Source organism: Salvelinus alpinus, chromosome 18, assembly GCF_045679555.1.
Source record: "Salvelinus alpinus chromosome 18, SLU_Salpinus.1, whole genome shotgun sequence".
NCBI lineage: Eukaryota > Metazoa > Chordata > Actinopteri > Salmoniformes > Salmonidae > Salvelinus > Salvelinus alpinus.
In genome coordinates, this window is record NC_092103.1 from 26,279,116 (window position 1) to 26,306,099 (window position 26,984).

At 42.6% G+C, this 26,984-nt stretch overlaps 2 protein-coding genes across 5 annotated transcripts; one reads left to right on the forward strand and one right to left on the reverse strand.

The window, feature by feature from the left end:
* Positions 1-94: 94 nt before the first annotated feature.
* On the reverse strand, positions 95-13,124 carry LOC139544070 (small glutamine-rich tetratricopeptide repeat-containing protein beta-like). Of its 4 annotated transcripts, none has more exons than XM_071350787.1 (12): positions 13,034-13,124; positions 11,609-11,723; positions 11,283-11,386; positions 11,016-11,097; positions 10,730-10,829; positions 6,023-6,172; positions 5,539-5,677; positions 4,621-4,683; positions 3,880-3,917; positions 3,372-3,455; positions 2,944-3,086; positions 95-2,675 (listed from the first exon to the last, which is right to left on the reverse strand). In XM_071350787.1, exons 2-11 carry the CDS (start codon positions 11,706-11,708, stop codon positions 2,975-2,977), a joined length of 972 nt encoding a protein of 323 aa, XP_071206888.1. In that variant the 5' UTR covers positions 11,709-11,723; positions 13,034-13,124; the 3' UTR covers positions 95-2,675; positions 2,944-2,974. The 4 variants fall into 4 exon arrangements, with proteins under 4 accessions (XP_071206888.1, XP_071206887.1, XP_071206890.1 ...); XM_071350786.1 differs by having other exon boundaries at positions 2,966-3,086; positions 13,034-13,123; XM_071350789.1 differs by having other exon boundaries at positions 2,966-3,086; positions 6,023-6,127; positions 13,034-13,121.
* Positions 13,125-13,141: 17 nt separating this feature from the next.
* Positions 13,142-24,117, forward strand: nln (neurolysin (metallopeptidase M3 family)). The gene is made up of 13 exons (XM_071350779.1): positions 13,142-13,296; positions 16,129-16,412; positions 17,157-17,305; positions 18,088-18,192; positions 18,388-18,490; positions 19,857-20,017; positions 20,430-20,565; positions 20,936-21,302; positions 21,503-21,704; positions 21,859-22,045; positions 23,015-23,143; positions 23,279-23,415; positions 23,669-24,117. Exons 1-13 carry the CDS (start codon positions 13,256-13,258, stop codon positions 23,825-23,827), a joined length of 2,160 nt encoding a protein of 719 aa, XP_071206880.1. The 5' UTR covers positions 13,142-13,255; the 3' UTR covers positions 23,828-24,117.
* Positions 24,118-26,984: the final 2,867 nt, after the last annotated feature.

Sequence of the window (26,984 nt, forward strand, 5' to 3'; positions counted from 1 at the left end):
GTTGTGCTTCGCTAAAGTCTTTATCAAGTACAAATCTGTCTCCAAAGTGATTTAATTATATGATTTCACTACAAGACTCAGAACTCAACAATGATCAATTTCAAGACATTTTATTGAGACGTATATTTGTTGACCAAACATTATGCTGCTCTGTTTTACACAATATTCATTAGCTTCAGTTAAGTGTCTGACAATAAATATCAGATGGAAAAGCATGCAAAATCATTAAGGCTGAATAAGTCCCATACTATCAACATTGTTTCAGTGATGTCAAATGAAATAGAATCAAAAGAGAAATGGCATTGACATATTTGTGTGTTTGCTATGGTTGCAATCATTAGTAAATACAGGGTGAGGGTAGGGGTGCAGACATGGTCACTATACATACTTTCAAGGACACATTTTCTTTTATCTTCAAATTAGCAGTCTGATAATTGCTATCCAAAGCAATGATAGAGATCCACATGATCAAGGCTTAGGGTCTTTGTTTCATCCAACAGTAACTATAACAAATAATTTGGTACAAAAATAACTGTCTGAACATGATAGGATAGAAAACAATGTAACCCTGCTGTCGTGTGTAACTCATGTAGTCATGAGAAAAAGGAATGTGCTCCCAGTTCAAATACTTCACAGATGCATCCTTTATCCCTTTCACTCCTTCCTGAACAACCCCTTCCTCCATTTCTCTCCTTCCTTAACTCCTTCCTTCCTTAATTCCTTCCTCCCTTTCACTCAATGCAATTACTGAAAGCAATTTTAAGTCAAATCCAGGGGTCAGTTCTGAAAGGAGCAATGTTACAGAACGTGAAGATGTATCTGTTATACACAATACAGTTCGTATTGCCTGTCATGTACAGTGCCTGTCCAAAGTTTGGACACACCTACTCATTCCAGGATTTTTCTTTATTTTTACTATGTTCTATTATTGTAGAATAATAATGAAGACATCAAAACTATGAAATAACACATTTGGAATCATGTAGTAACCAAAAACGTGTTAAACAAGTCAAAATATATTTTATGTTTGAGATTCTTCAAGGAAGCCACCCTTTGCCTTGATGACAGCTTTGCACACTCTTGGCGTTCTCTCAACCAGCTGCATGGGGTAGTCGCATGGAATGCATTTCAATTAACAGGTGTGCCTTGTTAAAAGTTCATTTGTGGAATTTCTTTCCTTCTAAATGTATTTGAGCCAATCAGTTGTGTTGTGACAAGGTAGGGGTGGTATACAGAAGATAGCCCTATTTCGTAAAACACCAAGTCCATATTATGCCAAGAACAGCTCAAATAAGCAAAGAGAAATGAGTCCATCATTATTTCAAGAGATGAAGGTCAGTCAATCCGGAAAATTTCAAGAACTTTGAACATTTCTTCAAGTGCAGTCTCAAAACCCATCAACCTCTATGATGAACCTGGCTCTCATGAGGACCGGAAAGGAAGACAGGAAAGGAAGACCCAGAGTTATTTAGAATTCAAGGCACACTTAACCAGCACGGCTACACAGCATTCTGCAGTGATACACCATCCCATCTGGTTTGCGCTTAGTTGGACTATCATTTGTTTTTCAACAGGACAATGACCCAACACACCTCCAGGCTGTGTAAGGGCTATCTGACCAAGAACGAGAGTGATGGAGTACTGCATCAGATGACCTGGCCTCCACAATCACCTGACCTCAACCCAATTGAGATGGTTTAGGATGAGTTGGACCGCAGAGTGAAGGAAAAGCAGCCAACAAGTGCTCAGCATATGTGGGAACTCCTTCAAGACTGTTGGAAAAGCATTCCAGGTGAAGTTGGTTGAGAGAATGGCAAGAGTGTGCAAAGCTGTCATCAAGGCAAAGGGTGGCTACTTTGAAGAATCTAAAATGTAAAATAGATTTGTATTTGTTTAACAATGTTTTGGTTACTACATGATTCCAAATGTGTTATTTCATAGTTTTGATGTCTTCACTATTATTCTACAATGTAGAAAATAGTAAAAATAAAGAAAAACCCTTGAATGAGTAGGTGTTTCCAAACTTTTGACTGGTACTGTAGAATAGGGAATCCTATCAGCTCTATTAATTTAATTTCTATCTAAATGTTTCACCTCACTGTATACACCCCTGCATTCTCCTACGTACAATTCTTTTGGATCAGTGAAATCAGTGCGGACCAAAGGATCAACAAAATATACCAAAGTATAGGAACACGGAAATGGTTTCCACGTTGCTACTACAACACACTATAGAAAAACACAGAAATCCATTTGGAATGGAACATTATTGAGGAAAGATTAAATATTTGCTGTGCACTGGGTTGGATATTTAGAATAATTAGTTGAGACTGTCTCCTGATTGGGTCTCGAACTGTGTAGAATATTCTTTCTCCAGATTGGTGGGAATGTTTTTGAAACTAATTGGGTGTCTAGAATGTGGTTGATACTCTATTTCCTGTTTGAGTATCTACATAGAATGTGTTGGATACTTTCTCTTCTTATTAGGTATGTAGAAGGTGTAGACTGTTTCACATCTCTCCCGTCCTCTCTGAAGATACAGTCCCAGTAAAGTGCCATCATCCCCATCTCCGTCTGTCTCTTCATTCCAGCTCTGCCGGTGATGTGAGTTTAAGGAATGGGTGTAGAGATTGTAATCACGACATATGGTTGCCCTTCCTCTATTGAAATGTAAGCTGAAGGGAAGAAACATGCATGTTATTCAAACATCCTTTTCACCTTGTGTAACAACATTGTATTAACAGTTTGTCATTAATAACCAGATCCTGATCCATCTATTGCTGCTAAAACAAAAGCACACGTAGAATCTCTGCTATTAATATAACTGGACAGGTAAAAGCAGGTAAAATCTCCATGTTGCTTTTCACCATTCCATTAGAGCACATGAAGGGGAGGAAGCCTCTTTAGACTATGGAGATGCACCCTGTAAAAGTGAGCCCTAACCTCTGTGTTCTAGTACACAGACCTGTGTGGATCACGAGTGCTCCTCAGCGCTGCCACTGAAGGAGCGGCTGCGGATGTGGTTCCTCAGCTGTTCGATCAGTTCTGGGTTCTGCTGCTGGATCTGCTGGGCAAACTGCTGACCACTGCAAACAGAGGCCAGCCGGGCTGGCATTTAGGGTTTCTCTGCTTTACATACTAGGTTAATGTGGTCCTTGTGTCAAGTAGATTATCATACAGATAGATGAAGCATGCTACTTTGAGTCCCTCACAATTCTGAGCAAAAGAAATGTTGGACCAAAATTTAGCCTTTACTTTTAGGTAATCCTTGATCTGTCTGCTGCTTTTTAAAATGTGTAATTTGAGCCCTAAGGTCAGGAGCAGAGAGTCCCTGTGTATGTTACAGTCATGACCCTGTGGTGCTAACGTACGCTTCAATCAGGCTGGAGATGTCAGACAGTCCTCCCACTCCTGCTGCTGGACCCCCGACCGCATTGGACATCATCCCTGACATACTGCCCACAGAGAGAGCGAGGACGAGAGAACCCAAGAGTTATAAACGTGTCACATGCCATTTCAACAAAAACATCTGAGCATAATTGAACAGTAATTCCTCAATTCTGACTTAAAGCAATGATAACAGCATTATGAATTAGGGGGATGGAGGGTATTTTTGTAAACTAAAACATCTTGATGGGCTGTGTCTCAATAGTTTGTGGGGTGTCTTTCATCTATTTAATAATAACACTTTTGTGGGCGCTTACATTTGTCCTACTTTCACACAAGTGTGTTTGTAGCATATCCCACCTCTGAGACACCCTCAGAGAGTGGGGGTTATTTATCATAATCAGTGCAGATTAAGGAAAAGTTGAGGATGTAGCTTCACACTATTGAGCCACACAGCCCTGGGTATGCTGCTTAAACATGCAGAACACTCACAGCTGTTGCACTTGTTGGTTCTGCATCACACTGGCGGCCTGTGAACGCGCACAAAGCCAGCAGAAAATCACCATGTCGCCCATTTAAATGTGTGAAAAAGACAGTTAACAGTGTTAAAGAGGAACGAGATGCATTCTCTAGTAGCATGGCTACTTAGCATCACAACAATGTCATAGCTGTCTAGTAAAACTATTCAAGGTTTCAGCCCAGCTGCTTCCATGAAGGATCGGTATGCTTATAAAGACATGCACTCTGCCTGGCAGGCATTCCTACTGCCAACTGTTCAATCAACCAGTCATGATCAGCCCCTTAAAAGTCCCCTGGCCCCTTGACAATGGCATTGGTGGAAAACCAGGCCAACTGTGTCAGGCATGGGGTCAATTTTAGGAAGCATTCTTCACTAGTAACCGTATCACAAACACTCATAAAATAAGTATGAGGAACCAATGTCTAGGATTTGTCTAGACAAGGGATGGCCTTGGCCCTGGAAAGACTGCAATGTGCGTCAGACCTGGGTCAAATATAGTATTAGTTTTCTTTCAAATACTGCAGGTAAGCTTGATTTAGCTTGCCCACTGTGATGGAACCAATGGAATAGTCCTAAAGTGCATGCCCCCGCCTACCACAACTGGTGCACCGTGTAAGCACACCTAAAGTACCTTAAAGTAAACTAAATCTTTTTCCACCCAGGTATGCTGTGTGCAGTTGTTTATTCTAGCCTATCACTAATCTCAGTCTTACCATGCTGATGAAGGCAGGGTTGTTGATAAGGCTGGCCATGTCAAATCCCAGTCCCATAGCCATCTGTAACAAGAAAACATTCAAAGGCTTCGTTAAGTTAAATCTGACAAGATAAATCTGTCCGTATATATAATATCATTTTGTACCACTGCTCAAAGCAGGAATATTAAACGTGTCTGATATAGCTGTTGACAGTGTTGGGGAAGCTACTCTGAAAATATAGTTTAACAAGCTACTAATTACTTCACACTGGAAGAAGTTAAGCTACACTAAAGCTACCTAAATATAGTTTACTGAACTAAAGTTACTTTGAAATAGTAGTTCACTACATCCAAACTACTAAATCTGAAATGTTATAGACTACAAATTGCAAGAACAATTCACTCTGGAGTCAGATGTCAACAGAATGTGCAATTTAGCTTATCAAACACAAAAATTATGTTTCAAGTAATAATTAGGCATGTCTGATGCCATAAAAAAGGGAAATTCTTGCCTACTTCACTCATATTTTCTTTTCAATAAAAAAGTAATGTGTAGTTCCAGTGATTTCTACACTGCTCCATGGCAAAAAATAAATGAACTACTAAAAAACACTACCTAGAGTTGAATTTAGTTCAACTACCACCAAGCTACTGCTAAATGTAATTAAATTACTAGTTGAACTATATGTAGTTCACTACTCCCCAACACTGGCTGTTGACACAACTGTGACATCTTGATACACTTGGGTACCCGTGGGATATAAGATAAGTGTAATACATGAAGAATCCTTCTGAAAGTTTAGTTCAAATGTAAATAAAGTGTATATTCTTGGAGGTGTAGTGACCGTATTTGTAGGGGAGTAATGACACATTATTACATGCAGTGTTAATGCTAACAATGTGAAATTGAATTAAAAACTTCAGCAGCACTACTTACAGGACTGGATGCCTCTTTTTGTTTCTGCTCAGCGATCTTCAGGTTGGATTTGTAGGTGTCATTCTCTGGATCTAAAACCAGAGCTTTCTTGAAGTAGGAGATGGCCTCTGGGTACTTATTCATAGCAGTCAATGCCAATCTAGAGAAAAATGGAATAAGAGACATTGGAGCAGTGCAGTGAGTTTAACTCCTGAGCAAAATAATGACTATTTTCAAGCCATATTCTTGCTCTATCATCTCATACGAACCATACCAGTCAACAGATGCTATTGCTCCTTAAACAGTCCCAAAAAGAAATGTCATATTCCTCAAAAGATACATGACCACAATGGAAATAAGTCCTGACTTTGTGTGTTATCTTGGTGATTTTACTCATGTACATGTATGCCTTTTTCAAGTTTTATGTATGCTTGTTTTTAAAATTGTCAAAATAATAAACTAAATTAAGACCAGACATTTCCACTCCCTCCCATGTCTAACTCACCCCATTCTCCCATAGGCTTTACTGTAGCTAGGGTCGATCCCTATGGCCCTTTCACAGTCTCCCGTTGCCTCTGTGTAGTTCCCCAGTTTACTGTGTGCTGCAGCCCTGCGGTGATGATAACAGCAACAGCCAGCCACACAACCAGACGCACTGGTTCATTTATTAGGACTCAGATCAATAAGGCATGCAAAGGCTGCAGCAGCTTGGTGTTCCTATAGCTAGTAGTCTAGTTCACCAGACCTACTGTATGTCTGACAAGGCACGCGAGGCTGTTGTGTCCCATGTCTTTCAGCTCAAACATACAGCAATTATGAGTGCATTGTGTATGCATGAAACAAGTCTATCGTAAGAGTTATACTCCAACTGTTCACAATAGGGACTTAGACATACATACACTACCGTTCAAAAGTTTGGGGTCACTTAGAAATGTCCTTGTTTTTGAAAGAAAAGCTATTGTTTTTGTCCATTAAAATAACATCAAATTGATCAGAAATACAGTGTAGACATTGTTAATGTTGTAAATAACTATTGTAGCTGGAAACGGCTGATTTTCTATGGAATATCTACATAGGCGTACAGAGGCCCATTATCAGCAACCATCACTCCTGTGTTCCAATGGCACGTTGTCTTAGGTAATCCAAGTTTATCATTTTAAAAGGCTAATTGATCATTAGAAAACCCTTTTGTATTTATGTTAGCACAGCTGAAAACTGTTGTTCTGATTAAAGAAGCAATAAAACTGGCCTTCTTTAGACTAGTTGAGTATCTGGAGCATCAGCATTTGTGGGTTCGATTACAGGCTCAAAATAGCCAGAAACAAATAACTTTCTTCTGAAACTCGTCAGACTATTCTTGTTCTGAGAAATGATGGCTATCCCAAGCGAGAAATTGCCAAGAAACTGAAGATCTCGCACAATGCTGTGTACTACTCCCTTGTCACGTTCCTGACCTATTTCTGTTAGTTTGTTTTATGTGTTAGTTGGTCAGGACGTGAGTTTGGGTGGGCATTCTATGTTTTCTGTTTCTATGTTGGTTTAGGGTTGCCTGGTATGGCTCTCAATTAGAGGCAGGTGTTTGGCGTTTCCTCTAATTGAGAGTCATATTTAGGTAGGTTGTTTCACAGTGTTCGTTGTGGGTGGTTGTCTCCTGTGTCAGTGTTTGTCGCACCATACGGGACTGTCTCGGTTTTTGTAGTCTATTCCTGTTCGTGAGTTCTTCGTGTTTATTGTAAGTTCCATGTCCAGGTCTGTCTACATCGTTTTGTTATTTTGTTAATTATTCAAGTGTATTTCGTTTTCGTGTTTTTCCGTCTTTACTTTAATAAATCATTATGTCTTCAAAATCCGCTGCATTTTGGTTCAATCCCTGCTCCTCCTCTTCGGATGAAGAGGAGGAGGAAAACCGTTACAGAACCACCCACCCATCCAGAACCAAGCGGCGTGAATTCGAGCAGTGGCCTGCTACACAGGAATCATGGACTTGGGAGGAAGTATTGGAGGGAAAAGGACACTGGGCGCACATTGGGGAATATCGCCGCGCTCGTGAGGAGATGGAGGCAGCGAGAGCCCAACAGCGGTGGTATGAGGAGGCAGCAAGGAGACGTGGATGGAAGCCGGAGAATCAAGCTCGAGACCGGATTTATGAAGGTACGCGGCTAGCACGGAAGCCCGTGAAGAAACCCCAAAAATGTCTTGGGTGGGGGCTAAGAGGTAGTGGGCCAAGGGCAGGTAGGAGACCTGCGCCCACTTCCCAGGCTAACCGTGGAGAGCGGGAGTACGGGTGGACACCGTGTTACGCAGTAGAGCGCACGGTGTCTCCTGTACGTGTGCTTAGCCCGGTGCGGGTTATTCCACCTCCCCGCACTGGTAGGGCTAGATTGGGCATTGAGCCAGGTGTCATGAGGCCGGCTCAACGCGTCTGGTCTCCAGTGCGTCTCCTCGGGCCGGCATACATGGCACCTGCCTTACGCATGGTTTCCCCGGTTCGCCTACATAGCCCGGTGCGGGTTATTCCACCTCCCCGCACTGGTCGGGCGACCGGGAGCATTCAACCAGGTAAGGTTGGGCAGGCTCAATGCTCAAGAGAGCCAGTACGCTTGCACGGTCCGGTATTTCCGGCGCTACCTCCCCGCCCCAGCCCAGTACCACCAGTGCCTACACTACGCACCAGGTTTCCAGTGCGTCTCCAGAGCCCTGTTCCTCCTCCACGCACTTTTCCTATGGTGCGTGTATCCAGTTCGGTGCCTCCAGTTCCGACAACACGCACTAAGCCTCCTGTGCGTCTCCAGAGCCCTGTACGCACTGTTCCTTCTCCCCGTACTCGTCCTGAGGTGCGTGCACTCAGCCCGGTGCCACCAGTGCCGGTACCACGCACCAGGCCTATAGTGCGCTTTGAGAGGTCAGTGTGCCCTGTCCCTGCTCCCCGCACTAGGCTTGAAGTGCGTGTCTCCAGTCCGGTGCCTCCAGTTTCGGCACCACGTACCAGGCCTACAGTGCGTCTCAGCCGGCCAGAGTCTGCCGTCTGCCCAACGGCGCCTGAACTGTCCGTCTGCCAAGCGCCGCATGAACTGCCCGTCTGTATTGAGCCTTCAAAGCCGCCCGTCTGCCATGAGCCTGCAAAGCCGCCCGTCTGCCATGAGCCTACAGAGCCTTCCGCCAGACAGGAGCCGCTAGAGCCTTCCGCCAGACAGGAGCCGCTAGAGCCTTCCGCCAGACAGGAGCAGCCAAAGCCTTCCGCTAGACAGGATCAGTCTGAGCCATCCGTCTCCGCAGCGCCATCTGAGCCATCCGTCTCCTCAGCGCCATCTGAGCCATCCGTCTCCTCAGCGCCATCTGAGCCATCCGTCTCCCCAGCGCCGTCTGAGCCATCCGTCTCCCCAGCGCCGTCTGAGCCATCCGTCTCCCCAGCGCCGTCTGAGCCATCCGTCTCCCCAGCGCCGTCTGAGCCATCCGTCTCCCCAGCGCCGTCTGAGCCATCCGTCTCCCCAGCGCCGTCTGAGCCATCCGTCTGTCCCGAGCCATTAGAGCCGCCCGTCTGTCCCGAGCCGTCAGAGCCGTTAGTCAGTCAGGAGCCGCTAGAGCCATTCGTCAGTCAGGATCTGCCAGAGCCGCCAACCAGACAGGATCTGCCAGAGCCGCCAACCAGACAGGATCTGCCAGAGCCGCCAACCAGACAGGATCTGCCAGAGCCGCCAACCAGACAGGATCTGCCAGAGCCGCCAGCCAGCCAGGATCTGCCAGAGCCGCCAGCCAGCCAGGATCTGCCAGAGCCGTCAGCCAGCCATGAGCGTCCAGAGCCGTCAGCCAGCCATGAGCGTCCAGAGCCGTCAGCCAGCCATGAGCGTCCAGAGCCGTCAGCCAGCCATGAGCGTCCAGAGCCGTCAGCCAGCCATGAGCGTCCAGAGCCGTCAGCCAGCCATGAGCGTCCAGAGCCGTCAGCCAGTCATGAGCTGCCCCTCAGCCCAGAGCGGCCATTAATCCAGAACTGCCCCTCAGTCCAGAGCTGTCTCTCTGTCCGGAGCTGCCCTTCAGTCCGGAGTTGCCCCTCTATCCTGAGCTACCTCTCTATCCTGACCTACCTCTCTGTCCTTAGCTATATCTCTGTCCTGAGCTACCTTATCCCGGTGCTGTCCCTTGTCCCGGTGCTGCCCCTTGTCCCGGTGCTGCCCCTTATCTTAAGGTTACTTTTTCAATTTAGGGGGTGTAAAATGAGGGTGGTCATTCGTAGGGGGAGACGAAAGCTGGGATTGACTATGGTGGGGTGGGGACCTCGCCCTCAGCCTGAGCCACCACCGTGGTCAGATGCCCACCCAGACCCTCCCCTAAACTTTGTGCTGGTGCGCCCGGAGTTCGCACCTTAAGGGGGGGGTTATGTCACGTTCCTGACCTATTTCTGTTAGTTTGTTTTATGTGTTAGTTGGTCAGGACGTGAGTTTGGGTGGGCATTCTATGTTTTCTGTTTCTATGTTGGTTTAGGGTTGCCTGGTATGGCTCTCAATTAGAGGCAGGTGTTTGGCGTTTCCTCTAATTGAGAGTCATATTTAGGTAGGTTGTTTCACAGTGTTCGTTGTGGGTGGTTGTCTCCTGTGTCAGTGTTTGTCGCACCATACGGGACTGTCTCGGTTTTTGTAGTCTATTCCTGTTCGTGAGTTCTTCGTGTTTATTGTAAGTTCCATGTCCAGGTCTGTCTACATCGTTTTGTTATTTTGTTAATTATTCAAGTGTATTTCGTTTTCGTGTTTTTCCGTCTTTACTTTAATAAATCATTATGTCTTCAAAATCCGCTGCATTTTGGTTCAATCCCTGCTCCTCCTCTTCGGATGAAGAGGAGGAGGAAAACCGTTACATCCCTTCACAGAACAGCGCAAATTGTCTCTAACCAGAATAGAAAGAGGAGTGGGAGGCCCCGGCGCACAACTGAGCAAGAGGACAAATACATTAGAGTGTCTAGTTTGAGAAACAGATGCCTCACAAGTCCTCAACTGGCAGCTTCATTAAATAGTACCCCCAAAACACCAGTCTCAACGTCAACAGTGAAGAGGCGACTCCGGGATGCTGGCCGCCTTTTATTTCAAAAACAAGGATATTTCTAAGTGACCCCAAACCTTTGAACGGTAGTGTATATAATATAGGTGTTACACATATGTTCTGCATTTCTCATTTGAGTACAGTGTTAAATCTTGACCAATTCAGAAGTGCTTATGTGTACCTGTTACAGTAGTAGACAGCGTTTCGGAGGTCTAAATCGATGGCTTTTGTGTAACACTCCACCGCACAGCTGTAGTTCTCCTCTTTCATATGATTGTTCCCTGCGTATGAAATGGAGGTATCGCTTTTTGAGAGAATGCCAGTCTGATGATCAGATCACGTCTACTGACAAATGTTACTACAAAATTACCAAACAATGTCACTATGCGAACAAACTGTAGTACACTTGAACTTATCCAACGTGTATTTATCAGAAGTCTACAATACATATTCAAAGTGTCAAGTACCTTCATTCTTCAACTGTTCTGCCCTTTCTGTGTCTTCTGGTGACGGGGATGTCTCTGGTAGCACCAGGTTATTCTGGTCATTCTAATGAAATGCAGTCACATTTGTCTATCAAGCATTATACACACCTTTCCTTTTGTAGTGTACTGCATTTGCGAGATTACAACTGAATTGAGGATGATTGATTAACTGCACACAGACAGATGCATGTTGTAGATTGGGTAAAAGAGTTTGAAACAAGGTAGTGAATCAGAGAGTAACCTTCCCACCTTGAGGAGAGAGTTGAGGAATATTTCAGTGAGAGGTTGTGGTGCTGCGAGATGACAGTCACTGGAGTTGATCTTGAAGGTGGTCTCCAAACATTGTATGGCAACTCCAAGGGCAAAAACAGTGTTGCAATAGCATAATAGTAAACACTGAGTAGCTTCGATTCAATGGAACTGTTTATATTATGGTTATAGGTCCATTAGATAACATAGTGCATATGTTATTATAGTATTTACAAATCCTTGAATTGGAGAGAGCTGAATGCAGTTTTTTATAAGCAGTTTTAGCAAAAACTTTGTGAACAGACAGTGATCCCACACTGACCTACCTTCGAGGCTTTCCTGCTCATCGGAATTCAAAGCAACACAGTGTGTTTGATCTCGCAGGAACTGCACAATAGAGAATGCCAAGCGCTTCTCCACTGCCATTTTCACTTCAAACAACTGGGCATGAGAGGTTTGGAGATAAAGAAGAATAGAATAGAATATTAAAGTTTGGGGACACATAGAATAGAATAGTATAGGAAATGTAAGGGATACATACAATAGAATAGAATAGAATACCACACAGTGAGAGGCTGCAGAGTTCCTTCAAACTAAAGAAGTGTCATGAATGGTTGTTTTATGACAGTTGAACAGTTCTATGGTTACTGGACTCCCTTACTTATGGTATCTCAAGTCACTGTAATGTGGTATGTTGGACCCAAGTTGTTAATACATGGCACCAAATATAGTATGTTACTCCCAGCGGAAAGATGCAAGTCTGTTTCCAAGACAACTCAAGGGAAAATTGTGTGTGTATAAGCCATTCTGTATAAGCAAAACACAGTTCAGTAATCATGAAACCCTCGGTATCATACACACATCACACACATACATTTGATAACTCTTCACTTCACTGTAGATTTCCCAAAATAAGTTACTACTGTTACTTGCAGCTGGACATTCAACGGAATTCAGATTTTGATGTGATACACATTCCACGTGATTTGATTGTGAGATATTGTATTACCGTACACTATAGTAATATAATTACTGCACTGCATAAACTTGCCAGGGGTAACATGTGCCATTATAAATTACACATAACCTACACAACAAGGGGCACATGGGAGAGATGGACCCCATGCTTTCCCATATTATAAGATAAACATGGCTTTGAAATAAAATATGACAGTATACAATCAATGTGTGGCAAAAAAAACAACAACTTTGATTTCAATTAATTATCTCTTGTGTGATCAATAGTTTTGCAACCATGCATAATAACCTCACAATGTTGACATTTGAAAAGTCTAAAATTCATAATCATGCCTGTTTGACATTTCAAGAACAGGCAACCTCTGTTCTGTTGACATAGTCCCTTCTAATAACAAAAGATGTAGTGTTGACATGGGATGATGCTGTGTAGCTATGTGATGTAATGCCGACTAGGGACTTGAGATGTCATCATGTCAACCTAATGCATCATCATCTAAAGTAAATAGCAGTCGTTGATGACAGACATATATTGATTATTTACATAGCGTGTCCAAATACATCATCATCCATGATGATCACCGACAGTGCGCCCCTCTACCCATAGTCTGCAGCCTATAATAATGACTGAGCATCGCTATAATGAAGCAGCCATTCACCGGAGAAAAACAAAGGCAGGCTGATATCTCTTTCCTATCCTTCGAAATATAGTACTGTAACATTGTAAATAACAACATTGATTCAAGGGATGTCATTCGACGCCCCCGCCCACCTACCTGAGATATTTTCCAGCAGACCCCGCTATGGTGTCATGAGAACTTCTGTCAGATTGATCGCATCTCCGGCGCCTGCGCATTTCACAACGGAAGTGAACAGATTCATAATAGCACGACTGGGGCTCATTTTAGTTCAATGCTGGAGCTGTCAAGTACAGCAAAGGTTGGAGGAGAGAGGGTTTGCGAATTGCACGCAAAAAACTGCATGAACTAGCTGTTGGCATGTTTTTGATAATAATTGTAGTGTGCCGAACACCTTGCAGGTAGGCTACTGTCAAAGTCGTGCTCGTGTTTGTTAATTCCACATTAATTATTGATGTTGCTGTGTTACTAGTTGCCATAGCTAAGGGAGGTACTATAATTAACCAAAGGCATGAATCATGTGTGACTTTTATAGGCATACCGTGCAAGCTATGAAACAAGAGAACTATGAGCTCCCCAGGTCTTATAAAGATTTAATGTATGGAGAGTATAACATTATTTCGTTGTTGTTAAAGCCGTAAAACTACACCTTACAAGTCCAGTTACCATTTTTTTTTGAAAGGTTGGACATTGAGTATGTAATTTATGTACGCCAGTCCATTTTAAATTTTATGAGCGCATATCAAGTTTCCATCTCATTGCCGTTGAGGTCATGCCAAATAAGTCGGCTGGCTGGCTGGATGGACATCGTTAGCCAGGAAAAAAATGCACAGCATTTGTCTGTATTGGAGTTGTTGGGTGGTTCAAGTTCCGTGGCTTTGCCTATGACCTTTAATAATGTATTGTTTGTTTACTTAATCGGTTTCGCAATGACTCAAGGGTATATAGAAGCTATAGGCGCTTACACTTGACATTTACATTTAAGTCATTTAGCTGACGCTCTTATCCAGAGCGACTTACAATTTGGAAAGTTCATACATATTCATCCTGGTCCCCCCGTGGGAAATGAACCCACAACCCTGGCGTTGCAAGCGCCATGCTCTACCAACTGAGCCACACGGGACCACTTGATAGGATACATGTGCTTGATATTACAAAAACTGTGTTAGAACTACTGTGTAGTACATTGTTAGAACTACTGTGTAGTACATTGGCAATGTTACATTCTCTTAAGCCCACAGAACAGCCCAGAGACAATCTAACAGTAAGTTCTCACACTGCACTGCAACATTGTAGAGCTACTAGTTGTTACAGTGTAGCTAAAACAGTTAATAACAGTGTTTCATCATATATAGCTTTTATAACCTTGAGTCATTTGAGGTAAAAAGGAGAGACACTTTTTCTGTGTACTGTAACATTGGCAATGTCACATTGTCTATTCTTGGAATGATCACACACTGCAACAATCTAATTGCTATCCCTTTCTGTCTGAAATGACTGCTACAGTAACCTATGGCAACTTAAGCTACATTTAATTCAGTTATGCTTTTATATATTTTTATTTTATTTTAACAGCCAGTACAAAAGCACAACAAAGCCTTTTTATGACATAGCCTACTATAATCTCAAGGTTATGTAGGCCTGTAACCATTTTCACTAATATGTGTTGTGGGATCAGTTATCTGGGTAAATGTAACCAAGTGGTAGTGACGATCGTGCGAAAGTCTTAAAGGCCATTAAATAAAAGAAAATAGCATCTGACAGTCTGTAAATACTTAATATTTTCTAACCCAGTGGTCACTTTCTCAGTCAAAAAGCAAGCCAATATATACCGCTCAGATTAAAAAAAAAAAAAACATGACTTAAACAATGTAACATTAACGTAATAAAAACAATTCTGTAGGAATGAGGTTTGTGCAGTAGGCCTAATACATTATCATAGCATATTGGCTATATGCCTAGCCTGGCAATTGTTCTTTGTTCTTCAGACCAAAAATATATTTCAAAACTCAAGCTTTGATATTAAAATAGATCAGTTGGTGTAGCACTTGCAAGGTACAGCTGAGGGGGACGGGGGACGAGGTCAAATCATGACGTCAGTGATCTTCAGCTCGGAAAGTCGGAGCTCTATAAAACAATCCAGTTGCCTTGAATGCACTGACGTCGGAAGTAGAGGATTTCCGAATTCCCAGTGGTTTTGAACATGGCATTAGTCTCAGCGGAGGGAGAGAAAGAGCAGCAGAGGGTCCGCCTCTCACGGTCCTTGTTCTATCCTTCCTTTCCTCCGGTGAGACTGACCAGAGAGCGGACACCGTTTTCCACCAGATGGCGAAACTCGAGTCGCACATCATCTGCCTCATGCACAACTTCATGTTATTCCTAAAACCAGAGAAAGTGAAATATTCCTCGATATTAAAATATACATGACGAGCTGCTAATAATAATAAAAACGCAGGGCTATCGATACACTTGTCTGCTCATTGATTGGACGTAGGGAGACGCGCATTTTATGTTTTGCAGCCAAAAACATTAATGGCCTCTTTAATGTTGAATAAAAACAGTATTGACAGTGCTGAATAAAAAAATAGACATGTACTGACTCATAAAAACAGCAACTCTTTCCTTTATTCTTTGACAGTCTCTCTCTGGTCATGGTTTTACAAGTCACGAAATCTCAGGTAGGCTAGTATCAACACTTTGGCGCGGTGATTTGAGATATGCGATTGGCCAGCGCAGGAGGCGCACTCGATTTAGCCACAGATCTCCCGGTCCACCCGGTAGCCTGAGTTTGTTTTTTCAGACAAATTAAATGGTTCCAAATGGGAACACTTGGTCTCACCGGTGTACAGGGCTTCTGAATCAAGTGCATCTACGATCAACAGCGCAACACGAAAAAAAGGAGCGCAAGCCTTTGTCGTTGGCTTTTCTACAGAAATATTTGGTGATTGACTAGGAATGCCAGTCGCGATCGATCGGTTGGTGACTACTGTTTTAACCTAACGCAATCGTTGCTTAATATGGACTGGTGCCATTTAGTCTAACTATGGGTGTGTGTGAAGATTAGAGTTTAAGATACATCTTTCCTTGTATTTCTTAGCATTCCAGTATGTTTCCTAGAATTTACAGTATTTCAAGTTAATTAAATCACCCTGAGGTTATATGAAATGTACAAAAAGTTGCGAATGTCATGCACATGATTTTGTCGTTTTTTGTAATTATTTTATTTTCTCCAGAGTGTTTGGTTCTAAACCCGGTGTGAGAATGACGCTGCAGAATGGGCTGGTGTTACCTGTTACCAAAAACTGTTACCATGCAGTCGCAGTAGCTAGCACAGCAGACTACAACAACAGGAACACCCTGAGATGGGACCTGACCCCAGACCAGATCAAGACCATGACAGAGAGCCTGGTCCAGAGGATCAAACAGGTCTACGATGACATTGGATCTCTGGACATAGAACAAGTGTCCATTGAAAACACCTTAAAAGCCCTGGCCAATGCCAAATTAGAATATGCAGGTAAGTTATTGTCTGATCTGGGCCACACTGATCTTGGTTAATTAAAAGGTCACAAACGTGTTTTTAATGTTGAAACAGTGAAATCAAACTTTTTATATAGAGATGTCTCTCGCTTCACATTTTTTTATGCAGTAATTACACATTTTTAGACAACACTTCTGCTCCAGTTGTTTGAACTCAAAGCTCTTTTTGTTTCTTCCCTGGACCACTAATCTATAATGTATTTCTATAGTCTACCCTGGACCACTAATCTATAATGTATTTCTATAGTCTTCCCTGGACCACTAATCTATAATGTATTTCTATAGTCTACCCTGGACCACTAATCTATAATGTATTTCTATAGTCTACCCTGGACCACTAATCTATAATGTATTTCTATAGTCTACCCTGGACCACTAATCTATAATGTATTTCTATAGTCTACCCTGGACCACTAATCTATAATGTATTTCTATAGTCTACCCTGGACCACTAATCTATAATGTATTTCTATAGTCTACCCTGGACCACTAATCTATAATGTATTTCTATAGTCTACCCTGGACCACTAATCTATAATGTATTTCTATAGTCTACCCTGGACCACTAATCTATAATGTATTTCTATAGTCTACCCTGGACCACTAATCTATAATGTATTTCTATAGTCTACCCTGGACCACTAATCTATAATGTATTTCTATAGTCTACCCTGGACCAGCTGAATATGCCACCTTTATCTTGCCTGCATTTGTTCCCCAGCACAGCGCCATGTTCTGGATTTCCCCCAATACGTGTCTGCTTGTAAGGAGGTGCGCTCAGCGAGCACAGAAGCAGACAAGAAGCTGTCTGACTTTGATGTGGAGACAAGTATGAGGGAAGATGTGTTTCACAGAGTGATTGCCTTGCAGGTACAATTAACTAATTAACTACCTATTAACTAACTAATGTAGGTACAATATATACATATACATATGGCCTAATTAATTTATGACAAAGTATGGAGGGAGCCAAATAATATTTATTTCAAGGTCATTTTGAGGTGTTAGGTAATTAAATTGTTGGCTTTGGCTAGTTGGTAGCGTAGCATACTGAGAGTTCATTCGTTCTAAATGTGCCCTCATTTGATACCATTGGTTCATATTTAGCCTACAGTAATTTGATCCCGATAACGGTCTGGCACCAGCTGATGCCAAGTGGCTTGATCCCGCTAAAAAACACTGTTAGTCCACTGACCATCATTTTCACATATCATAGATAGTGAACTGGTCAATCCACACATTGACACATTATTTCATAATCAACCAATTGATTTGGATCAATAATCTGGAAGAGGTTTGTACTCCCAAAACACTGAGATGAGACAGTGTTCTCTCCAGACTATTTATTGCCCTTTGTAATGAAGTTGTATCCATGGCCACAGCTATTTCATTGAGAGACCAGATTAAGTCCTCACTGTCATTGGGGCCCTGGAAGCAGTCAAGGTACCGACAGACATTTGACGGTGGAGACCCCTCCAACCGCTGCCAGGTGGAGGCCTAGCGGACTGACAGAACCACACAAACACACACACCAACAAACACACACATAAATCACACCAAAGGTAGTCAATGGGACATATGGGTAATATTAAATGTTCTGCCAACATGGCACAAGTGCATCCTCAGAGAGTGGTCTGATTTTTTTCTTGCAGGAGAAGCAGCTGGACAATCTAACGCCTGAGGCCAAGAGATTCTTAGACCGTCTTATCACATTAGGGAAGAGGAATGGATTGCACTTGTCAAAGGATATACAGGAGGTAATACAAACTGTGGAGTTTCATACACATAAGGGAAAGGATTCCTCAGTGGCGCTTAAGTGCTGAAAACAACATTACATTTGTTTGAAGATTTGATATGAGGCTGTTATGTGATTTGTAGCGCTGAAAGTCAAACAGTCTATACTTTCGGCATTGTAGAGTTCTCATAACAATGTGGTAATTTCTTCTCTCTAGGAAGTCAAAAGATTGTCAAAACTCATCAGTGAACTCTCAATCGACTTCAACCAAAATCTAAATGAGGAAAACACGTATCTAACATTCAGTGAAAATGAACTAAGTAAGCAGAACCAGCACTAAAAGAAATGAAACGACTATCTATGATTGTCCTTCATACAGTGCATTCGGAAAGTATTCAGACCCCTTGACTTTTTCCACATCTTATTACGATACAGCCTTATTCTAAAATGTATTAAATTAATGGTTTTCCTCATCAATCTACACACAGTACCCCATAATGACGAAGCGAAAACAGGTTTTTAGACATTTTTGCAAATGTATATATTATGAAACAGAAATGTACATAAGTGTTACATAAGTATTCAGACCCTTTGCTATTAGACTGGAAATTGAGCTCAGGTGCATCCTGTTTCCATTGATCATCCTTGAGATGTTTCTACAACTTGATTGGAGTTCACCTGTGGTAAATTCAATTGATTGGACATGATTTGGAAAGGCACACACCTGTCTGTATAAGGTCCCACAGTTGACAGTGCATGTCAGAGCAAAAACCAAGTCATGAGGTCAAAGGAATTGTCCGTAGAGCTCCGAGACAGGATTGTGTCGAGGCACAGATCTGGGGAAGGGTACCAAAACATTTCTGCAGCTTTTAAGGTCCCTAAGGACACAGTAGCCTCCATCATTATTACATGGAAGAAGTTTGGAATCACCAAGACTCTTCCTAGAGCAGCAGGGACTGGGAGCCTAGTCAGGATCGAGGGAAAGATGACCGGAGCAAAGTACAGAGAGATACTTGATGAAAACCTGCCACAGAGCTCTTAGGACCTCAGACTGGGGCAAAGGTTCTCCTTCCAACAGGACAATTGCCCTAAGCACACAGCCAAGACAATGCAAGAATGGCTTCGGGACAAGTCTCTGAATGTCCTTGAGTGGCCCAGCCAGAGCCCGGACTTGAACCCGATTAATCATCTCTGGAGAGACCTAAAAATAGCTGTGCAACAACGCTCTCCATCCAACCTGACAGAGCTTGAGAGTATCTGCAGAGAAGAATGGGAGAAACTCCCCAAATACAGGTGTGCGAAACTTGTAGCGTTATACCGAAAAGACTCGAGGCTGTAATCGCTGCCAAAGGTGCTTCAACAAAGTACTGAGTAAAGGGTTTGACAACTTATGTAAATGTAATATTTCTGTTTTAGATTTTTAAAATAAATTTGCAAAAATATCTAAAAACCTGTTTTTGCTTTGTAATTATGGGGTATTGAGTTAAGATCAATGAGGGGGAAAAAACAGTTTAATCCATTTTAGAATAAGGCTGTAGTGTAACAAATGTGGAAAGTCAAGGGATCTGAATACTTTCCGAAGGCACTGTGTATTCTTGTCATAATATGTTCTTCATATATCCTTGATATATCATTACCATGTTTCTCTGAATATTTGGGTGTTGACTCCTGCTTTTTGCCTCAAAGGTGGCCTAGCGGATAGCTATCTGAATGGTCTGGAGAAGACTGAGGACAGGCGGTACAAGGTAACCTTGGCATACCCTCACTACTACCCCCTGATGAAGAGGTGCCACATGGCTGAGACCAGGAGGAAGATGGAGACTGCTTTCCATAGCAGATGTAAGGAGGTAAAACCACCTGCTCTTGGTCCACATGTATTTTTAAAAAGAGTTATCCAAATAAAATGTGTAATGGATCAATATATTTATTTATTTATTTATTGTTTGTTTGGTTGGTTGATCAATTGATTGATTGATAGTTTTTTTAATCAGCAGTGTTGTTTTGCCACTTGGCATCAATAACAACGTTTGGAATTATAAGGGTGCCAAGGGGTGCAGTTCCTTCAGAAATCAAGGCACCCTAAAAAAATGCAATATTATATTAAGTTTAACCAACTTTTTCAGGGCATCCCCAAGACCAGTTTACTTATTGACAGAGTTCAGAGAGTTCTCATGAAAGTCAACATACAGTGCTTATGACCACGTGTGCCAGACTTCCTGAAAGTTTTCTATTTCCAGGTAAAAGATTGTCTTGTTGCAGGTAAACACAGTCATTCTGGAGAAGCTGATTGAGCTGAGGTCAAAGGTGGCACAGCTACTGGGTTTCAGTACCCACGCCAACTGTGTGCTTGAGATGAACATGGCCAAGAATACCAACAATGTGGCATGCTTTCTAGGTATGACCTCTTATTTGACTAAACAACTTGACCCTCCACTGTGTGTCAATATGGCAAAAACTCTTATTGCTCAACAGTAACCTCATAGAGATGGAAACGTATTATATCATTTTTCTGTATGCCTGACAAATATCAATAAATCAATGTAGAACTTTATTACACAGTATTCAGATATGTAACAAACAGGTAATGCCTTACCAATAGTCAGATTCGAAAAATGTTGGTCAGTCAGCTGCCTCTGTTATTCAAATTGTGTGCTTCATTAACTTCTCTAGCACTGATAACAAAAACACAAAAAACACTTTTTGAAATTGAGGTGAGGTGTCATTCACTCAATTTTGATATATTTTCCATGTCCCCTACTTCACAGATGAGTTCTATGCGACACTGAAGCCGGTGGGAATCAAGGAAAGGAAGTATATCCTGGCCCTGAAGAAGAGGGACTGTGCCATGCGGGGAAAGGCCTTCGATGGACAGATCAACGCCTGGGACCTGCCCTACTACATGAACCAGGTGGAGCAGGTGAAGTTTGCTGTAGACAAGGACAAGCTGATCGAGTACTTCTCTCTGGAGGTGGTGACGGAGGGGTTGCTCAGTATCTACCAGGAACTGCTTGGCCTCAACTTTAAGCGGGTAAACAGCGCCCACGTGTGGCACGACAACGTCAGCCTCTACTCTGTACTGGACACGGCCACTGGGGAGGAGATAGGCCGGTTCTACTTGGACCTGCATCCCAGGTGAAAGGCCAGGGAAATATGAACATCAGCAGGACTGTGGGGTGCTATCGGGGCTATAGTTGTACACTCCTGGTAGGGATACAGGGTTAATTGCTCTCGTTGAAGCTACCATAGCACACTATTGTGGCTAATTTTAAGGTTCAGAGTGTGATTCACACTGTGCTTGATGTTGAGTCATTTACCTTGTGTCCTCTCTCCAGAGAAGGGAAGTACGGTCATGCTGCCTGCTTTGGGCTCCAGCCGGGCTGCCTGGGGCCTGATGGGAAACGTATGCTGCCGGTTGCGGCCATGGTGGCCAACTTCACCAAGCCTACAAAAGGCTGGCCCTCTCTGCTGCAGCACCACGAGGTGGAGACCTTCTTCCATGAGTTTGGCCACGTCATGCACGAGCTCTGCTCTAGGGTAGGCTTTTATGCTGGGGAGTGATATTCAGTAGCATATCAGTAGCATATATTATGAAGTCAAGCACACATACGAAACACTAGCCTCGATTAAATTATCACCAGCATGGTCCTGAAGTGATACAGTGTATTATGATCTCCACGGCCCTCCCTAGACGACGTTCTCAGAGTTCAGTGGGACCCTGGTGGAGACAGACTTTGTGGAGGTGCCATCTCAGATGCTGGAGAACTGGGTATGGGAGAAGGAGCCCCTGAGGAGGATGTCTCGGCACTACAAAGACGGCAGCCCCATCCCTGACAACCTGCTCAACAAACTCATCGCCTCCAGAGTCGCCAACACAGGTCAGGGATCACACATACACTGTAATAAGGTAACTAAGAAGGGTAGTAGTGCATTTATCCCATTGGATCTATCGTACTGGATATACAGTGCATTCTGAAGGTATTCAGACCCCTTGACTTTTTTCACATTTTGTTACGTTACAGCCTTATTCAAACATGTTAAAAAAAATGTATTCCTTCATTAATTTACACACAATACCATTGCTGCACAGCTATTTTCAGGTCTCTCTAGAGTTGTTCGATCGAGTTCAAGTCCGGGCTCTGGCTGGGACACTCAAGGACCTTCAGAGACTTGCCCCGAAGCCACTCCTGCGTTGTCTTGGCTGTGTGCTTAGGGCCATTGCCCTGTTGGAAGGTGAACCTTCGCCCCAGTCTGAGGTCCTGAGCGCTCTGGAGCAGGTTTTCATCAAGGATCTCTCTGTACTTTGCTCCTTTCATCTTTCCCTTGATTCTGACTAGTCTCCCAGTCCCTGCCTCTGAAAAACATCTCCACAGCATAATGCTGCCACCACCATGCTTCACCGTAGGGATGGTGCCAGGTTTCCTCCAGATGTGACACTTGGCATTGTAGCGTCATACCCAAGAAGACTCAAGGCTGTAATCGCTGCCAACGGTGCATCAACAAAGTACTCAGTAAAGGGTCTGAATACTTATGTAAATGTGATATTTCAGTTTAATTTTTTTGTAAATTTGCAAAAATATCTAAAAACCTCTTTTTGCTTTGTCATTATGGGGTATTGTGTGTAGATTGATGAGGGGGAAAAAACAATTTAATCAATTTTAGAACAAGGCTGTAATGTAACAACATTTTGAAAAGGTCTAGGGGTCTAAATACTTTCCAAATGGATAGCATCCATAGTCTTTGGTAGCATGCATTTCTGTTCCCTTCAAATCCAAAATATTTGTTAAAATACCATTAAAATAACTTGACATCCAATAGACTCCCACTCATGTGCCTGTCTTGTTCAGGTCTGATGAACCTGCGTCAGGTAGTGCTTAGTAAAGTGGACCAGTCTCTGCACACCAAGTCCCATGCCGACACTGCCGAGGTGTTCGCCAAGCACTGCCAAGACATCCTGGGGATCCCCGCTACTCCAGGTCTCACACCAGTGATAATATAATGCCATTTAATTAGAATATGAATGTACATTACAATTCAAATATTAAAACAATGTTCCTCCCGTAAGGATTTATTGTTCTTTAAGAATACAACATGATTCTTTTTTACTCCAGGTACAAATATGACAGCTAGTTTTAGTCACTTGGCTGGGGGCTACGATGGCCAGTACTATGGCTACCTGTGGAGCGAGGTCTATTCCATGGACCTCTTCTTCAGTCGTTTCAAAAAGGAAGGAATCATGAACCCCAAGGTGTGGCAAAATCAATCCACTCCCCATTCATCTTGAGTTAACATATTTAAAAATTGGTATGCATCTATACTTTTCATAAAGAAAGAATTTAAGCCTTCAAGTTCCATTTGATTGGCAAGCATCTTTGAGTGCTACCTTGTGTGTGAGTAATATTACACCATTTATCATACTCTACTCTTATGTACCCAAAATGTACTTGAATTTAAGCCTTAAAGTTTGACTGACATGTTTTGTATGCCCATCTTATCATCAGGTGGGGAAGGAGTACAGAAGGGTGATTCTGGAGGCTGGTGGTTCTGTGGATGGAAGGGACATGCTGAAGACCTTCCTGGGTCGTGAACCTTGCCAGGATGCCTTCTTTCAATGCAAGGGATTGGCCAAAGCTGAGGGAACACTGAATGGTCGTCACTGACTCCCTCTCACTCCACATTAAAAGGATATTTTGGGATTTGGGCAAAGAGGCTCTTTGAAGAACTTCCTTCAAACTGACAATATGATGACAATATTTTTTGCTTTTTGTACAGTTTATATACATGCCTTCAGAAAGTATACACACCCCTTGACTTTTCCAAATGTTGTTGTGTTACAGCCTGAATTTAAAATGGATTCAATTTAGATGTTATGGCACTGGCCTACACACAATACCCCATTATGTCAAAGTCTAATTCAGTTTTTCTATTAATTAAAAATGAAAAGATGAAATGTCTTGATTCAATAAGTATTCAACCTCTTTGGTATGGCAAGCCTAAATAAGTTCAAGAGTAAAAATGTGCTTAATAAGTAACAAAATAAGTTGCATGACTACCTCATCTCTGTACCCCACACATACAATTACCTTTAAGGTCCCTCAGTCGAGCAGTGCATTTCAAACACAGATTCAACCACAAAGACCAGGGAGGTTTTCCAATGCCTCAAAAAGAAGGGCACCTATTGGTAAATGGGTAAAAATAAAAAAGCAGACATTGACTATCCCTTTGAGCATGGTGAAGTTATTAATTACACTTTTTGTCCTGAATACAAAGTGTTATGTTTTGGGCAAATCCAATACAACACGTTACTGAGTACCACTCCAAATTTTCAAGTATAGTGGTGGCTGAATGTTATGGGTATGCTTATAATCGTTAATGACTGGGGAGTTTTTCAGGATAAAAAAGAAACAGAATGGAGCAAAGCACTGGCAAAATCCTAGAGTAAAACCTGGTTCAGTCTGCTTTCCACCAGACACTGGGAGACCTTTTAAAAAATGTATTTAATCATTTTTTACTTCAGTTTATTTTAGTAAATACTTTCTTAACACTTTTTCTTCTTAAAACTGCATTGTTAAGGGCTTGTAAGTAAGCATTTCACTGTAAGGTCTACACCTGCTGTATTCGGCGCATGTCACAAATAACATTTGATTTGATTTAAGACACAAGGCCAAATCTACACTTGAGTTACTTACCAAGAAGACAGTGAATGTTCCTGATTAACCGTTTTCACTTAAATTTACTTGAAAATCTATGGCAAGACCTGGAAATATTTATCTAGCAATGATCAACAACCAATTTGACATGGCTTGAGGAATTTTGAAAAGAATAATGGTCAAATGGTGCACAATCCAGGTGTGGAAATCTCTTAGGGACTTACCCAGAAAGACTCACAACTGTAATCGTTGCCAAAGGTGCTTCTACAAAATATTGAAAACTTATGTAAATTAGATATTTCTGGGTTTTAATTTTCAATAAATATGAATACATTTCTAAAAACATGTTTTCACTTTGTCATTATGGGGCCTTGTGTGTAGATTGGTGAAGAAAAAAATCTATTTAATCCATTTTCAATTCATGCTGTTACACAACAAAATGTGGAATAAATCAAGGGGTATCAATACTGTCTGAAGGCACTGTATCGGTTGTTATTGTATTGGAGTTGCCATGTTTAATTTTAGCTCCCGAGTGGTGTGCGGTCTAAGGCACTGCATCTCAGTGCTAGAGGCGTCACTACAGACCCTGGTTCGATCCCAGGCAGTATCACAACTGTCCGTGATTGGGAGTCCCATAGAGTGGCACACAATTGTCCCAGCGTCGTCCGGGTTAGGGGAGGATTTGACCGGGTAGGCCGTCATTGTAAATAAGAATTTGTTCTTCACTGACTTGTCTAGTTAAATAAAGGTTAAATAAAAAAATAAAAAATTATAATTCTGTTAATTGTTTGAGTGCCATACAAGATGGTGCCGAAAGAGATAGCAGCTTCGATTCAAGTCCTTAGGAAAATGTGTAGTATTTCGTTTTTTTATGTATTATTTATTACATTGTTAGCCCAGAAAACCTTAAGTGTTATTAGAATTATTTGATATCAGAGAGACGTCAACTTCCCAGCACAACCAGCGCCATGACCAGGAATCCGACTTTCCCAAAGCGGATCCTTTGTCTGCACCTCCCAGGGCATTTGAACAGATTCCAGAGGCCGATCCAAAACAACGCCGCCGGAGGAGAGGGTGCCGGAGCGGTCTTCTAGTGAGGCTTCGGATGCGAGCACACAACCCACCACTCCTGTGTATATTACTCACTAATGTCCAGTCCCTAGTTAGCGAAGTCGACGAAATCTGGCCAAGAGTTGCTTTCCAAAGAGATATCCGGGATTGTAATATACTCTGTTTCACGGAAACATGGCTAGCGGGGGACATGCTGTCGGAGTCCATACAGCCAACGTGATTTTCAGTGCATCGCGCCGACAGGAATAAACATCTCTCCGGTAAGAAGAAGGGCGGGGGTGTGTGTTTCATGATTAATGACTCATGGTGTAATTGTAACAACATACAGGAACTCAAGTCGTTTTGTTCACCTGACCTAGAATTCCTCACAATCAAATGCCGACCGTATTATCTCCCAAGAAAACTACTCGGTTATCGTCACAGCCGTGTATATCCCCCCGCAAGCGGATACCAAGACGGCCATCAAGGAACTACACTGGACTTTATGCGAACTGGAAACCATATATCCTGAGGCTGCATTTATTGTAGCTGGGGATTTTAACAAAGCTAATTTGAGAACAAGGCTACCTAAATTCTATCAGCATATCGATTGTTGTACACGAGCGAGTAACACGCTCGACCATTGCTACTCTAACTTCCACGATGCAAACAAGGCCCTCCCCCGCCCTCCTTTTGGCAAATCTGACCATGACTCCATCTTTTTGCTCCCCTCCTATAGGCAGAAACGTAACAGAAAGCGCCCGTGCTTAGGTCTATCCAACGCTGGTCTGACCAATCGGATTCCACACTTCAAGATTGCTTCGATCACGTGGACTGGATATGTTCCGGGTAGCCTCAGATAATAACATTGACGTTAACGCTGACTCGGTGAGCGAGTTTGTAAGGAAGTGTATAGGAGATGTTGTACCCACTGTGACTATTAAAACCTTCCCTAACCAGAAACCATGGATTGATGGCAGCATTCACGCAAAGCTGAAAGCACATTCCACCGCATTCAATCATGCCAAGGCGACTGGAAATATGACCGAATGCAAACAGAGTAGTTATTCCCTCCATAAGGCAATCAAACAAGCAAAGTGTCAGTATAGAGACAAAG